Genomic DNA, 17,438 nt, shown 5'->3' on the forward strand with positions numbered 1-17,438 from the left:
CAGACCAATAACCTGCTGGGGGAACTATATATCTCTTCTGAACTTTTAATTTCTTTTGGATTCCCCAGAATGAGCTTTAGAGAATCCAGTCTCGGATCAGCATAAGGCAATAGATGAGGGGATTCATGGATGTATTGACAACTGCAAGAAAATAAAATTTTGCTAAATAGGTTTTTCTTTGATTCTCTTCACTTTTTCTTCCAAGAAAGGGGCTACATCAGAGATACAGGTAGAGCATGAATTGGGGTATCTGGTTAGGAACAGGGTGAGGGGGGAGGAGAATTTTCAGGAATTAGGAGGGGTACATGTAGGTAGGGTTCCACCTGAACGATGGGGGGTAGAAAGTGGGGCCGCCGGTCCCTCCTGTCGCCCGCTACTCTTTCTGGCTCCACTTGACCTATCATTTCACTGCATCTGGCCACAGATGGCTGCTGTAGGTTGTTTGAGATGATGGAGTTTCTTGCATTGCCGTCTGCAATCCCAAGACTTTGTAACCAGGCATAACGTTTGACATTGTCTTCCCTCTCATTTTGCATGGGAGCTACATATTTCTGTCTACCTACAGAGCCCACCTTGTATCTCTTCTTTTTCTTTCTTTGCTGCTTATCTTTGACAGCTGGATCTTCTGACAACTGAAAAGGAGCAACCAGCCAGGCTTCCCTTTCTGTGCTTTTCCCGTCAGCTGTCACAGATACACAAAGACATGAAACGTTCTGTTCTATGGGTTAGAGGACATTTTGACACCAAGGACCATACGTCTGACCTGAACACAGCTCTCTTCTGTAGATCAGAGCTCTCCTCGGGTTTGATAGCATCCTCTGAAAGCACATTAATGCAATTGAGAGCGAGCTCCTCTTTCTGAGCAAAGTTTTTCATTTTTAAATCTGTAAAGGTGTGCTTCTGAAGCTTCTGAAGCATGCACTTGGGGTGTATTTGCAGGAAGCAAAGCTTTGGATCTGTTGAAAATGTAACGGAGTCGTTGGTGTGGGGGGAGGCTGGCCCAGAGCCCAGGCAGCCCAATGCTGCGAAACAGTGGAGGAGGTCTTAGAGGGGAAGGAGTTCTTGAATCTCCAAGTCTTTTGTCCACAGTATTGTCCATCTTGAATCCTACATCCATTAGCAACGAGTTAAAATCCTTAAAAAGGGATTTTTTTTTTTTATATACTAATAACAATATGTCTATGCACAAACAACCATGTTTTTCCATCATCTGGTCCCAACCAGTTTACCTTTTAATAATCAAGTCTCTGTCTGACAGATTGTCTGAGTTCTTCTCTCCTCAGAGTCTGTTTCAGTCTGTCTGAACCTGACTCTTCCCCCCTTTGCTTCGGATGGCACCCGTATAACTCCAAACAGCCCTCCCACCTCTTCTCTCTTTCATCCTGTTTGTGTCCTGGACATGAAAGACACAGCACTCTGTTCTCCTTGCCATTCAGTCAGTCATTTTCTAACACTTATTCCATAGTGGGTTGCAGGGGAGCTGGTGCCTATCTCCAGCAGTCTATGGGCAAGAGGCAGGGTACACCCTGGACAGGTCACCAGTCCATCGCAGGGCAACACACAAACAACCATGCACACACTCATTCATACACCAATTAACCTAACAGGCATGTCTTTGGACTGTGGGAGGAAGCAGAGTACCCAGTGAGAACCCACACATGCACAGGGAGAACATTCAAACTCCATGCAGAAAGACCCCCAGCTGGGAATTGAACCCAGGACCTTCTTGCTGCAAGGCAACAGTGCTACCAACTGCACCACCGTGCAGCCCAACTCAATAATTAATGAATCAACTGTATAAAACATCACAGGTGAATCTACAGATTTCTAAAAGAATTTCATCCACCAGGCAATTCAACTGATGTGTATTTTTTGTTACCACTCACTGCCCAAGAGATGGGTTTGACTTTTGAACAAACCACGTTATTACTTTCTATATACTGTACCTTAAACCTGAACTGTTCAGTGTATGGTATTAGAAGTACAACTGAAATTCAGTGGAAGATTTATGTTCATACCATGAATAAATGTGACCAAACAAAACCTGCTCAAACTGGATCCTAATACACAGGTTGGCACAACAACAAAAGAATGAATTGAGATCTGTGCAAATTTTTTTGGGTTGATATTAAATATATGGTTGAGCTTCTTATGAAGAACCTAATTAACCTCATATTTGAAATAGCTTTTTGCCTTGTGGCACCCTCGCAGGCCTTGCCACCCTGGGCAGAAAGTGTTCTCACCCTTATCAAAATCGCTACCGCGGTTGCCATACGTATATTACTCTGTTATTATTAAGTTTATTACTTTTAATTATTTATTTCTTATGGCTGTTCAATGTATACCGTTTACTTTGATATAATCTGCTTAATGTTTCAATATTTTCCTTCGCGGGTCCTCTGCTCTGTACTGCTCAACGTGTCCAGAGGATGGCGCTACTCACGGAGCAGAGGCCGAGAGACAGGAGAAAAAGCTCCGCTGTCTCTTTTTCGTCTGCTGCACCAAAACGGAAGCACTTCATTGGTCCGTGAGGCCAAGTTACCAAACAGCAAGGTAAGAGTAACTGAATGCGTTAAATGTCCTTAATGTTCTGGACTGACGTGTGGGACATTTAGGACAGGGCTGTCAAAGTGTTCGGTTCGGGGAACTCTGTGTAGTTCACAAGGAGAGGAGACGTTCAGCCTGTGAGGGGAGGAGGACGAAGAGGGCAAAGTCATACGTAACGTGGATTAATGGAGGAGAGAGAGCAGCCGGTAGATTTACAGCGAGAATAAGAGTCTGAACAGAAACTCGGACAAAGTTGTTGTGAAGAGATCGGCTATTACTGAGGGCGAGGAGGTTGTTCTCATTTAAAACGTATGGGCTGGTTTCCTTTACTCTGACTCTATGAATTTCATAATAGCAGACCAACATGGCTTTGTGTTAAGATTTGACTTAAAACACAGTTTTTTAAATAAATAAATCCCTTTCAACAGATGGAAACAGGTCAGTCGTCCATGTATTTATATGTATTTTATTATCATTATTATCTTTGGTAAATCGTTAATATTTGAAGTGTGTACGATTGATTATACTTTGCAGTCAGTCAATCAATTGGTGGATGCAGAAATGGTTATTTAGCGTTTTAAGTATGGGGTACCAGATGGGCCACAAACACTTGGACAGGTGACTGAAGAAAATTTATTCCTAAGGTTCTTCAATACCAGCAGCAAAAAGGGTTAAAAGCTTCGAATTTTAGTAATATATTTTAAAATGTATTAAAATTTTATACAGATTATTCAAGTTTTAAAAATGTTATCAACACCACATGTTCATTACTTTGATATAGATTTAAGCAAAAACCCTAGCTTAAACCGCTTTTTCTAATAAATGGATATAAACTGATAAATTATTGGTAATATCTGCTCAGGTCGAGCCTACAGTCAGCTGCTCAACAGATGTGCTATATGTAATTTGCCAGCTTGAATTTTTTTTTAAGTGTTGCCTTGATTAGATTTGTATGGCACTGCTTTAGTTGAGATGATAACTCTGAAGTATTTCCAGTTGAATTTGTGGGTTTTTATTTTGGGCGGCGTTGTGGAAAAGTGCAGTTGCCTTCTTTAAGCCAGTTGCACAGCAATGTGCAGCAACAAGTTGCAAAAAAGTAGAACTCCAATCACTCTGGCAGTGTTTAATGTATATCTCAAGAAAGCTGTAGGAACTGTATGACAGAGAATTGCACTGGTTCTGAAACAGTAACATTTTAGAACCTTGGGGTACCTTAATACCAGTAACGGACCTACATACCCTACTAATGAAGTTTATAGAACAACTTACCTGTTTATTTGGACCATGTAACTTTTCAGCCCTTTTAGGAGCCCAAAAAGCTGTGCCATAAAACTTTTCAAATGGGTTTAGAGCAGAAATGGTTTAACGGACACCTTTGAAACATTTCAGAACGCTGCTGCAGGTAACCTGGAAGCCAAATATACCCAAGCGACACTTATAATGTGTTCTACATGTGGGAAATGGGGCTTTCATTACTATTTGTATTTTAAAATGGAGAGAGCACACCATGTAGATATTATTATAACAAAATATACTTACATACACGTAGAATCACGGCTTATGCGGCTCATTTGGAGGGAAGTATTGTTATATTATCACACATGTGGAAGATGGAACATTTTCTGCATGGATTAAATCTGACACGTCATTTATTTGGAGTCCTAATTTTTTTTCTGAAGATTTGTTCTTGCTCCGTTTTATTGTTGTGAATAGGTTGTCAAAATAGGTACCAAACGTGCCTCTGGCAGGTGTGATGAATTCACATGGTTGATACGAAATATCCTATAGAAACAGCTCCTTTTCATAGCCCAATAAGTCATGTATGAAATGAGCAACTGTGCAAAATGATAAAATAGCCACACCTCACTGAAGTAGACAATAGGGATAACTGTACCTTGGGTTATCTGAACTCTTTCAAAAAACTTGATGCTATTTATCCATTCCAACATTGAAAGGGTGAGTTTATTTAATCTTTTCTGTTAAAGGTTACATCTGCTGTTTTTACATTTATTTCACTAATGTTCTCCTAAAAGACTAAAGTCCATGACTTCTAATGCTTCTCATTTTTCTGAATGGGTTCGAATAACTTCCTAATCTTTTCCGTTTATATCAGATAAAACATGTTGCTGTTTTTGCTTTATTTGTCTAGTCTGACCTTTTATCTCTTCATCTGCCACCACAGACGGCCTTTCTTGAGCAATTCTTGCTCAACCTTATTTAGACTTCAGTAGAAAACTAAATCACAGAAAGAGGGAGGCCCATCCAGTCCTGCGAGTACAGCATGGCAGTAAACATGCCCACCTTGCACAAGTGTCCTCCTGTTTAGCACAGCAAAGGCACAGCAGCCACTTAGATTTTGCCCTTTAATAACAATGATAATCAGCATATATTCTGTGCTTTGTGTGTTTTGCGTTAACTTCAGATGGCACACCGGTTCCTAGTTCGCAGAATCTGGACCCTCTCTGTGAAAAACGCTCGCTGCCTCCCATCATCCACTGCCACCGTCGCCTCCGCTTCATTTTCCACCTCCCTTCATCCTGTCCCGAGCCGGGTGTCCTTCCTCACCCCGTCACGAAGTCTTGCTGTTTCTCACACCCTCCACCGAGCAGTCTCCTTCAATGTTCAGGACAATGAGGACTTCACAGACAGGGTTATTAACAACGATCTGCCTGTGTTGGTCGACTTCCATGCGCAGTGAGTATTGCAGGGGTTGCAGCTCCTCTGTTCCTGTAATCACCTGCAGCCGTTAAACAACTGCATGTAAATATTACTGTTAATGATGTACGGCGCCGTGCAGAAGATTTTGTCTTTTTTTCCCTCACATTTTCTCATGCTACAACCACAAACTTCAGTGTCATTTAAGTGATAGACTGACAGAAAGTAGAAGGAAAAAGGATGCAGGGTAGTTAGCAATGATCACGAATAAAAATCTAGAAAGTGTACCATGACTTTTTATATCACAAGATTTTATTTTGGATTATTTATTTTAAGTAAAAAGAAACAAAAACAAGACAATCCAAAGACACTACAACTACTTCTACGGACATTTGCTACAGGGAAAAAAGAACTTTTCTGAATAGGAAACTAACGGGCAAAATATTAACTAAGCTCATTAGATAGCTAACATGTTTTTCTGAATAAAGTTTGCTGGTCTGTGTTGACATTATTAAAAGACAAAAAATAGTTTTGAGTTCTTTTTTTGGAGGTGGGGGTGCTCTCAGCTGCATCTCTCCAGAGGAGGAGACATCAGCAGAACTGGTCAGCCAATCAGAGGTGGAGTTTGGGAAACGTGGCCACGTCATGTTGAACAGCCAATCAAAAAAAATGAATGTAATATTTTAGGGAAGAATACCATGTAAATAAGCTGTGCTTGTTGATTAAACCATCTCCGTAGGTGAAGCGGTCTCTCACATTCAAGGTTTTCAACATGTAACCATCATAATGAAAGAGGTCTTTAAAAAATATGTAGAGAGAGATGGAGAGAACAATCCTGTGGTGAATTCACAAATAAATGTTCTTATCAGTATTGCAACCATGGTTAATTTGTGACATTAAACAGTCTTTTAATAATTATACAAATGATCTGAGTGTGAAGATACATGTACAGACACAGTAAGCAGCAGTTTAAAGAATTCATGATAATCATGAGGGGATGTTTTGAGTGAGACATTTTACTTAAGGATCCACCTATTGGCAGTATTTTTCACTTTTTAGGTATATAATCAATTCTACAATGATATTCTCTGATGAACTAAAACATAACGGTGTTACAGAGCATTGCTTCCTTTCTTTGTCTTGATCTTTGAAAGCTAACCTGCAGAGCAGTTTTTGGCTCCCAGCATAAGATACCATGATGACAGATGCATGTAAGAGGTGGGACTGTTTTGTAAGACTGAAAATCCCAAAAATCAGCACCTGAAGTAAGGCTTGATAAGCCACTGATCCTGCTTCAAAGAAAGGTCCCAGGACTGTTTCATAGAAGATATTTTTTACGTGTCACATTTTCAGGTTGTGCTAAATTTATCAAACGGAGAGGCTCCCGGTTCCCTCAGCAATTATTCCAGACACATTTTAAGCTTACAAAATGCCCTTGAGAGTCAAAGTGCTTTTTCATTTTGTTCTTAAATGTTTGTGTTTGAATGTACCAGTATCTATAAGGAGAATGTGATGAATTATTTTACACATTGGTAATATTATTGTTAAAAGTCTTCAGTACACCTATATGTTGCCGAAGCAGGTGGGACGCTTTATCATAGACAAATGTGAAATAAAACTGGATTTACATGACTGTGGACACTTTTTTAAACTTTTTGTTCATACTTGAAGGATCAAAGTTTTGCTGTCTTGTTTCTCTCCTCTCCTCAGTCCTGGGATCAGTTCTGTTTATGCTGCTTTTGGGACATACTATATGTACTTTCAACATCTCGTATCACTTCTCTGCAGATAATAAGTAGCTTAATCTTTCGTTTAAGTTAAGTGAGTTGTCTAAACTAGCTAGATTTCTTAAATGTGGCTGAATGGATGACAGTTTTCCCCATTGAAATCATACCTCCAGATGGCTTAGTTCCTGAAATAAAGCAGATCTTGGACCCTTAACATTTGCTGTTTGCTCAAGGCCGAGTAACCTCGGAGTGGTTTAAAAGAGCTGTAGCTTCCTCTGCAAATATGGAGATGCTTATTCATGCTTTCCTTTCATGACTCAAAAGAACCATCCTACACCACCTACAGTACGTCCAGAAAGCTGCAGCTAGGTTACTCGCAGGGTAAAATAGGTATTCTCATGTCCCTCCATTGCTCTGTTCCCTGCCTTGGCCTCTGGTGACCAACAGAATTGACTTAAGATACTCACCATCACAAATGGGGCCCTGCATGGACAGGCACCGACATAACTCACCCACCACCTCAGAGCCTTGGCTTCCCAAGAGATGATGGATAACACCGTGCCACCGAGGGTAGCTCCCCGTATCAGTCCTTCAGCAAAGCCCGCGCAGCCGGGGCCTCAGGCCGGCTGGGTGACGGTACGTAGAAAGCATAATCCTAGATCCCAGCCCACAGGTCACCACCAACCCGTCTGCGTTTCTAACAGTTTTTCCCTGCTCAGCATAACACCCGCTGAGAAGACAACTCTGGCAATTGGCAGCTCCATAGTCAGAAATGTGGCACTAAAGGCACCAGCGACCATAGTCAAATGTCTGCCAGGGGCCAGAACGGGCGACATCAAATCCTACCTGAAACTGCTGGCTAAGGATAAGTGTAAATACAGTAAGATTGTTATTCCCCCTGGCGGTAATGACACCCGGTTACATCAATCGGAGGTCACCAAAGTTAGTGTTGCTTCGGTGTGTAAGTTTGCCAAAACAATGTCGGACTCTGTAATTTTCTCTGGTCCCCTCCCTAATCGGACCAGTGACGACATGTTTAGCCGCATGCGGTCATTCAACCGCTGGCTGTCTAGGTGATGTCCAGAAAACAATGTGGGTTACATTGATAATTGGTGAACATTTTGGGGAAAACCTGGTCTGATCCGGAGAGACACATCCACCCCACTTTGGATGGACCAGCTCTTCTTTCTAGGAATCTGGCTGAATTTATTAGTTTTCCAAAACTCTGACAACCCAGGGTTCAGACCAGGAAGCAGGGTCGTAGTTTAACACTCCTCTCTGCAGCTTCTGTACTGCTACCCACCTAGATTAAAAAATAATCTAAAAGGAAATCAGGAAAATCTCATAAAAACAAACAACTCAGACTGAAAAGAAAAATAAAACAATTAAATGTGGCTTACTGAACATAAGGTCTCTCTCTTCAAAGACTTTGCTAGTTAGTGACCTGATTTGTGACAGATTTATTTTGCCTCACAGAAACCTGGCTGCAGCAAGAGGATTATGTTACTATAAATGAGTCAACTCCTACTAATTATTTAAATTTTCACATTCCTTGAAATACTGGGCGAGGAGGAGGAGTAGCAACCATCTTTCAGTCCGATTTATTGATTAGTCCCAGACCAAAGCACTAAAACCACTTCTGTTTGTTGTTTTGTACCGTCCACCAGGCCCTTACTCTCAATTGTTAGATCAGTTTTCAGACCTTTTATCTGATTTTGTGTTAAATACGGATAAAGTTATTATAGTGGGGGATTTTAACATTCATGTTGATGCTGAATGTTATAGCCTAAATATAGTGTTTAATGCTATCTTAGACTCAATTGGCTTTGCTCAAAACATTAACAAACCTACCCACCTTTGTCTTCATTCTCTGAACCTTGTGCTGACATATGGCATTGAGTGTAAAGACATAACAATATTTTTCTCATAACTCCATCCTGTCTGACCTATTTTTTAATTACCTTTGAGTTTAATTTAACTGAGTACTCCACACCTGAAAGAAAATGTCATTATAGTAGATCATTATCAGAAAATGTTGTAACAACCTTTAAAGAATCTGTTCCGTTTTTAATTTCCTCATTATCACAGAAAAACACAATGGAGGGCAATAATTCTGTTTCTTCCCCTTCACAAATTGATTCTCTTGTTCAGTGTTACTTCATCATTGCGTGGTGCATTAGACAATGCAGCCCCCTTGGAAAAGAAGATAATTATTCATAGGAGGCTGGCTCCCTGGTTTAATTCAGAGCTGTGTACTTTAAAGCACAATGTTAGAAAATTGGAGAGAAAATGGCGCTCTACACACCTAGAGGATTCCTACTTAATATGGAAAAATAGCCTACTGTTGTATAAAAAGACACTTCGCCAAGCTAGAACAGCTTATTTCTCATCATTAATAGAAGAGAACAAGAATAATCCTAGGTTTCTCTTTAGTACAGTTGCTAAACTTACACAGAGTCATAGCTCTGTTGATCCATCCATTCCCTTAGCTCTCAGCAGTCATGACTTTATGGGATTCTTCTTAAATAAAATTGATTCTATTAAAAAGAAAATCTTTGACATACTCCCGAAGATGATTACTTCATCCTCAGCAAGTGAAACAACATTGAAGTAACTCTAGAACCTGATCTGTGTTTGGACTGCTTTGATCCTGTGGAGCTTCCTGAGTTATCAGAAATATTAGCTTCATCTAAACCTTCAACTTGTATGTTAGACCCAATCCCAACCAAATTATTTAAGGAAGTGTTCCCTCTGATTACCAGCCCACTTTTAGATATGATTAATCTATCTTTAGTAAATGGATATGTACCACAGGCTTTTAAGTTAGCTGTAATTAAACCTTTACTTAAGAAACCTTCGCTTGATCGAGATGATTTAATAAATTATAGACCTATATCCAATCTTCCATTCTTATCTAAAATTCTTGAGAAAATAGTTGCTAATCAAATGTGTGAGCATTTATACAGCAATGACCTGTTTGAAGAGTTTCAGTCAGGCTTCAGAGCTCATCATAGCACTGAAACAGCTCTGCTGAAAGTCACTAATGTTATTCTTATGGCCTCAGATAATGGACTTGTGTCTGTTCTGGTTCTGTTAGATCTCAGTGCTGCATTTGATACAGTCGACCATAATATTCTCTTAGAAAGGCTGGAATATGCTGTAGGGATCAGGGGAACAGCGCTAGGCTGGTTTAAATCTTATTTATCTGACAGATTCCAGTTTGTTCATGTAAATGATAAATCATCTTTAAACTCCAGGGTTAATTGTGGAGTACCACAGGGTTCAGTACTTGGGCCAATTCTCTTTACTATATATATGCTTCGAATAGGTCAAATTATCAGCATAGGATAAATTTTCACTCTTACGCTGATGATAATCAGCTTTACTTATCCATAAATCCTGATGAGCCCAACCAGTTAGATAGACTACAAGCATGTCTTGAAGACATAAAAACTTGAATGACTTTAAATTTTCTGCTTCTAAATTCAGACAAGACAGACGTTGTCGTCTTTGGACCGGAGTCTTTAAAAAAGAAACTGCTTAGTCAATCACTTAACCTGGATGGTATTAAATTGACCTCCAGTGATAAAGTAAAAAACCTTGGTGTTATTTTTGACCAGGACATGTCATTTAAATCCCATATTAAACAGGTTTCTAGGATTTCCTTCTTTCACCTCCGGAACATTGCCAAAATTAGAAATATCCTGTCCAGGAGTGACGCTGAAAAACTAGTCCATGCATTTGTTACTTCAAGGCTGGACTATTGTAATTCTTTACTATCAGGATGTCCACAAAATGCAGTTAAAAGCCTTCAGCTGATTCAAAATGCTGCAGCAAGAGTTGTGATGAAAATTAAACAGAGAGATCATATTTCTCCTACTTTAGCTTCCCTTCATTGGCTCCCTGTTAAATCCAGAATAGAATTTAAAATTCTCCTCGTAGACTGTGTCTACCTGTGACACCTTTCTGGAGTGGGGCATCGTCCAAGCTTCTACTGGCAACAACTTAATGCTCACTTTCTACAGATGATCCACATGGTCCTGTCTTTTAGTGTTTAACCCTTTCTCTCTCCTAAACATAGCTACTGACTGAGCTTTTACTGTAACTAACTCTATGTGCTCTCTTTCAGACTCTAACCTTGAAAACTGGCTCAGAGTTTATCTGTTCTTTCTTTCTAGATGAAACGACTAAAGGAGCTACATCCATTAACATTTACTTTTCCTTCCCATAGAAAGTACTCCTGGATCAGTGCTTCTTTGTTCTCTTTGTGTTTCTGCTCTGTTCTCTCAAACCCCCAGTCGGTCGTGGCAGATGGCCGCTCACACTGAGCCTGGTTCTGGTTCTGCTGGAGGTTTCTTCCTATTAAAAGGGAGTTTTTCCTCTCCACTGTCACTACATGCGTGCTCAGTATGAGGGATTGCTGCAAAGTCAACAACAGTGACTCTCCACTGTCTCTACAAGCTCATCCAGGAGGAGTGAATGCTGCAAGTCACTGACTGGATGCAATCTGCTGGGTTTCCTTAGATAGAAAAACTTTTTATCCAATTTGAATAAATAACTGAATCTGACTCCACTGTTCAATGGTTAGGATTAATTGGAATGTATGTACCTGACTGTTGTGAAGTGCCTTGAGACAACATGTGTTGTGAATTGGCGCTATATAAATAAAACTGAATTGAATTGAATAACACAAGGATGGGCAGAAACATAACTTGCAATTTGACTTGAGTGTTTCTGTCAATGAGGTTCAGTTCACTTTATGATTACGATGTCCTCAAATGCAACAAACCAGTGATGTTAATAGGTTAACCTTCATTTCTGCTCTTAAAAGTCTGTTTAAATGACTGACACCTTTTCCTGCTTACCATGGATTAATAGTTGTTTTCAATTTAAGTAAATTGTGTTCTAAAATAAAATGGATTTTATTTCTGCAGTAGTTTTACTGGTCATCCTCTGCAGTGCTGTCTTGGGGCAAATCCTGTCACTGACGGGGGTTGTGTATGTTGTTGTTTTTTAGGTGGTGTGGTCCTTGTAAGATCCTTGGGCCAAGGTTGGAGAAGGCTGTTGCCAAACAGAAAGGCCGTGTTGCCATGGCAAAAGTTGACATTGACGATCACACAGACTTGGCTATTGAGTATGGGGTGAGAACTCTGGAGAAACTAATTTGTTTTGCTGCTTGATGCATTTTCTTACACTAAAATACAATACCCCTTTGTCTTTGCAAACTACAATGTATTTTAATGGGATTTCAGGTGTTGGACCAACACAGACTAGGGCATAATTATGAAATGATACATTATTTTTTATTTTAGTTTTTTTTAACCTCCAGAAATCAGATCAGAAAAGTGTGAGATGTGCTTGTAATAAGCCCTCTTTAATCTAATACCCCTAAATAAAATTCAGTGCATATAACTGCCTTCAGATGATCGCTGTACATTAACTAAGCGGTTAGACGGGCAGAGCAGTGACTGTGTTTCTGGTATGCCCTCAAAATCCCTCTTGATTTTCTTTTAGCAAGCTACAATATAAGGACCTTCCAGAATCTGTGTTGGTTTAGTTTAACGTTATTAATGAAAAATTTGACAGCAGATTCTAGGATTTTAGGTCTGCCAGTACTTCACCAATAGGAGCTATTCTGGCCTCTGTAGAAGAGAAGCAGTGTCCTTTCTAAAGCACACCAATCATCTGGGTCTCATGTCTTCCCTGAGGGAAGCGATTCAAACGCTTCGAGGCCCAAGCTGTCAACAGACAGGTTTTTATTCAGCTGGAGAAAGACTCATGAAGGTGACAGAAAAATGTTGTAGAATTCTGTGGGCTTTTACATTACATGAGAAACGTTATTATTCTCTAAAATGTAGATGCTTTATGTCTAGTTTACTTTTCTAATATTTCAGGTTTTTCTGATTGACATTACGGTAGTTTTCTATTTTTTTCTTGTATAGCAGGTAAAATGTTGAACAGTTGAAATGTTCAACCAATTTTATAAATAAATATATTTCTAAAGGTGCAATTGACGTCAAACTGTGGCCAGATATCAGTCCACACATGCAAGCACATTAAACCATGGATATCCATAAATGTATTATTCAGTTATTTATTATTTTATTTTTATCTTTTGTTGGTGATGTATAGGCTAGTCTCATTCATTGCTGTCACATGGTCTGATCTTCCACACAAACAGGCTTGAAGGTTCTGTGGGTTCCATAGATTTTCTAAAGGATTGAGGTCAGATGATGGCTGGGTCAGTCTAGCGGCTTTATTTCTGTTCTCTGAAACCAATTAAGAGTTTAGTTGGCTGTATGTTTGGGATCATTGTCTTGCCAATATGCCCGCTCTTGTTTCATCTTCGCCATCCTGGTAGATGGCAGCAAATTGTTTTTCTTCAAATTTTGTAGCCTTTATTTTGTAAGGAAATGGGGCGGAGAGAGTGAGTTGAGATATGCTGCCAAGGTCAGCGGGCTGGGATTCAAATCCACGACGACTGCGTCGAAGACCGTCGCCTCTGTACAGGTCCTTCTCAAAATATTAGCATATTGTGATAAAGTTCATTATTTTCCATAATGTCATGATGAAAATTTAACATTCATATATTTTAGATTCATTGCACACTAACTGAAATATTTCAGGTCTTTTATTGTCTTAATACGGATGATTTTGGCATACAGCTCATGAAAACCCAAAATTCCTATCTCACAAAATTAGCATATCATTAAAAGGGTCTCTAAACGAGCTATGAACCTAATCATCTGAATCAACGAGTTAACTCTAAACACCTGCAAAAGATTCCTGAGGCCTTTAAAACTCCCATCCTGGTTCATCACTCAAAACCCCAATCATGGGTAAGACTGCCGACCTGACTGCTGTCCAGAAGGCCACTATTGACACCCTCAAGCAAGAGGGTAAGACACAGAAAGAAATTTCTGAACGAATAGGCTGTTCCCAGAGTGCTGAATCAAGGCACCTCAGTGGGAAGTCTGTGGGAAGGAAAAAGTGTGGCAGAAAACGCTGCACAACGAGAAGAGGTGACCGGACCCTGAGGAAGATTGTGGAGAAGGGCCGATTCCAGACCTTGGGGGACCTGCGGAAGCAGTGGACTGAGTCTGGAGTAGAAACATCCAGAGCCACCGTGCACAGGCGTGTGCAGGAAATGGGCTACAGGTGCCGCATTCCCCAGGTCAAGCCACTTTTGAACCAGAAACAGCGGCAGAAGCGCCTGACCGGGGCTACAGAGAAGCAGCACTGGACTGTTGCTCAGTGGTCCAAAGTACTTTTTTCAGATGAAAGCAAATTCTGCATGTCATTCGGAAATCAAGGTGCCAGAGTCTGGAGGAAGACTGGGGAGAAGGAAATGCCAAAATGCCAGAAGTCCAGCGTCAAGTACCCACAGTCAGTGATGGTCTGGGGTGCCGTGTCAGCTGCTGGTGTTGGTCCACTGTGTTTTATCAAGGGCAGGGTCAATGCAGCTAGCTATCAGGAGATTTTGGAGCACTTCATGCTTCCATCTGCTGAAAAGCTTTATGGAGATGAAGATTTCATTTTTCAGCACCACCTGGCACCTGCTCACAGTGCCAAAACCACTGGTAAATGGTTTACTGACCATGGTATCACTGTGCTCAATTGGCCTGCCAACTCTCCTGACCTGAACCCCATAGAGAATCTGTGGGATATTGTGAAGAGAACGTTGAGAGACTCAAGACCCAACACTCTGGATGAGCTAAAGGCCGCTATCGAAGCATCCTGGGCCTCCATAAGACCTCAGCAGTGCCACAGGCTGATTGCCTCCATGCCACTCCGCATTGAAGCAGTCATTTCTGCCAAAGGATTCCCGACCAAGTATTGAGTGCATAACTGTACATGATTATTTGAAGGTTGACGTTTTTTGTATTAAAAACACTTTTCTTTTATTGGTCGGATGAAATATGCTAATTTTGTGAGATAGGAATTTTGGGTTTTCATGAGCTGTATGCCAAAATCATCCATATTAAGACAATAAAAGACCTGAAATATTTCAGTTAGTGTGCAATGAATCTAAAATATATTAATGTTAAATTTTCATCATGACATTATGGAAAATAATGATCTTTATCACAATATGCTAATATTTTGAGAAGGACCTGTATATGGGTTGTACGCTTGACCAATGGCAGCAGATTTTTATCACAAATGTCCCACTAAATTGTCCATTCATCCTTCCTTTGATCATGTGAAGTGTGCTGAAAAACAGCCTCAGATGACAATGTTCCCACTACCAAACCCCACTCTTTGTGTGGCTGTTTTGGGGAATTATTGATCAGCAAACTTTGTGGTTCAAATCTTATTTGGCAGAGCAAGCTTTCTCTGTCGAACTTTGTGATTTTGCATTCTCTGCTGCTTCTCCTCAATATGGGGTCCCACAGGTCTCATTTTTAGCCCCCCTTCTACCTGCTACCCCTTGGCTCTGTTTTCGGGAAACATGGAGTTTCTTTCCACTGCTATGCAGATGACCCCCATATTTATTTCCCTCTTAAAAAGATAAAAGGATTCTGAGTAGACTCACTGTTCAAAGGTCTTGATGACATAAAGGCATGGAAGGCTTTGAACATCTAACATTTTAACGAGCCAAAAACAGAAGTGATGGTTTTTGTTGGCAAGTATGCGACCCCCATCTTGCTTCTTTGGCACAATATGTTTGACCCATAATCACTAATCTGGAAGTTAAAACGGATGCAGAATTTACACTTCAAAGCCAGATTAGGTCTGTTGCAAAATCTGTCTTTTTTCATTTGAGGCAGTTTTCCAAAATAAAGCCTATTCTACCAAAGGCACCTTTTGCAGGAGTAATTCTTGCCTTTGTTACATCTAGGCTGGAGTATTTGTTATTATGCACAGTTTTGTGTTAATTTTATCACACAAAATATGTTAAGGTTTGGGTTTAAAGTGAGGAAAATTTGTTCAAGGGTTATGAATAGTGCATGCCTTTTTGTTTAATCTGTATTGAATGTAGCTTTCATCAACTTTCCTACATGGGTCCAGTTTAATATTTGAAAGTTTGAAGCAGTATTGTCTTTAAGTGTCTCTGTCCCTTTCCAGGTGTCTGCTGTCCCTACAGTCATCGCAATGAGGGGAGGAGATGTTGTCGACCGCTTTGTGGGGATCAAAGATGACGATCAGCTGGACTCATTTGTCAGCAAAGTCATTGGACAATAAACCACGAGTCCCGACCCAGCTGTGCAACCCCATCATGGTGCTGTCATCTAAGATCTCAACATGCCGTCGATCGGTGCCACAGTCCCACCTGGCCAACTCTGTAATGCTCACACCCATCAACTAGACACTGCTTCAGCTGTGGATCTTTGCTTCTGCCTCCTCTTTTTTTTGTCCAGTGATGGGTGTTTGCATTCTCAACATTTTAGTTCATTCTGTTTTCTCTGTTTTCTCCTAAAAATGTGATGGCTTCTTGAATCTATTCTAATAAAGATATTCTCTACTTGTTCTCTGTAGGATGGATAATGATGTCTGTATAGACCTCCTTCAGATTAACACGAGGGACGAACATTTATAGTTTTATGAGTGGATGAGATTTGATTGTAAGAAGCTATGTGACGTTGTTACCTGTAATTCCTGCTTTTCTCCACAAGAGGGTGATGTTTCTCTAACATTTTGAAGGTACATCACTTGGTCATTTTAGAGTTATGCCTCATAATGTAAGAATAGAAAATGGATGTGTGTGTGTGTGTGCACCCTTCTCTGTTTCCTGACTGTGAAGCTGAAGGCAAGCAGGAATTGCGAACATGAGCTCAGTCTTTGTTCATCACTAAAATGGACAAAATCATGACCAACGAAGTCATAAAGGAGTCAGGAGGTTCTATATTTAAAGACTGTTTTTGTCAGTGGAGTTATTACGCCTGATCACACTCAAGCAGAATGAATAAATTACGTCCTCCCCCACTTCATAAGCCCAAACATATTCATAACCCTAAAGGTGTGCTGTGCATTAGTATTCAGCGCCTCTGAATCAGTGTTGCAGTTAAATTGCAAGTCTCTTGTGGTATGTCTACCCTCTTTCCACATCTGTCAAACTTCACTGTGCATGCATTAATTTTATTAGCAGTCAAAGCATGCAGAGAGAAGTTTGATGGTGACAGTCTTGATCATCTTTAAGTAGATGTCATTCGAAACCAGAACATACGTCCAAAGATTTTGGCACCCTAGCATTTATATAGCTCAATAATTGGGCATAAAGAGAGATTAAGTACTGACATTTTAGGTTTACTGCTTTTATTGTTTATAACTATTGTAAAAGACAAGCAGCCTGGAGCTAATGCAGCTTCATGCAGATCTTTTACTTACTACAACCCCATTCCCACCCTTTAGCAGGTTTTTCCGACTTTTAAATGCTCATTCTGAGCAGTGAACCCCCCCCCCCTTCTTGCATTCATTCTTCCCTGTAAAGTCCGGGGCCCCGTCTTGCATGCCCTCTGAAATATTTTGTTACAGCACAGTAGAAGCGTACTCCACCTCTCCAAGGTC

At 40.4% G+C, this 17,438-nt stretch overlaps 1 protein-coding gene across 1 annotated transcript; it reads left to right on the forward strand.

Moving 5' to 3' along the window:
• The first annotated feature begins 2,355 nt into the window (after positions 1 to 2,355).
• LOC124863497 (thioredoxin, mitochondrial-like) lies at positions 2,356 to 16,408 on the forward strand. The gene is given in 5 exon segments (XM_047357885.1): positions 2,356 to 2,553; positions 4,970 to 5,241; positions 11,947 to 12,070; positions 15,999 to 16,058; positions 16,060 to 16,408. Coding segments are annotated over 5 exon segments (819 nt in total). The 5' UTR covers positions 2,356 to 2,370; the 3' UTR covers positions 16,240 to 16,408.
• Positions 16,409 to 17,438: the final 1,030 nt, after the last annotated feature.

The sequence above is a fragment of the Girardinichthys multiradiatus genome, chromosome X (genome assembly GCF_021462225.1).
Source record: "Girardinichthys multiradiatus isolate DD_20200921_A chromosome X, DD_fGirMul_XY1, whole genome shotgun sequence".
In the NCBI taxonomy this organism is placed as follows: Eukaryota; Metazoa; Chordata; class Actinopteri; order Cyprinodontiformes; family Goodeidae; genus Girardinichthys; species Girardinichthys multiradiatus.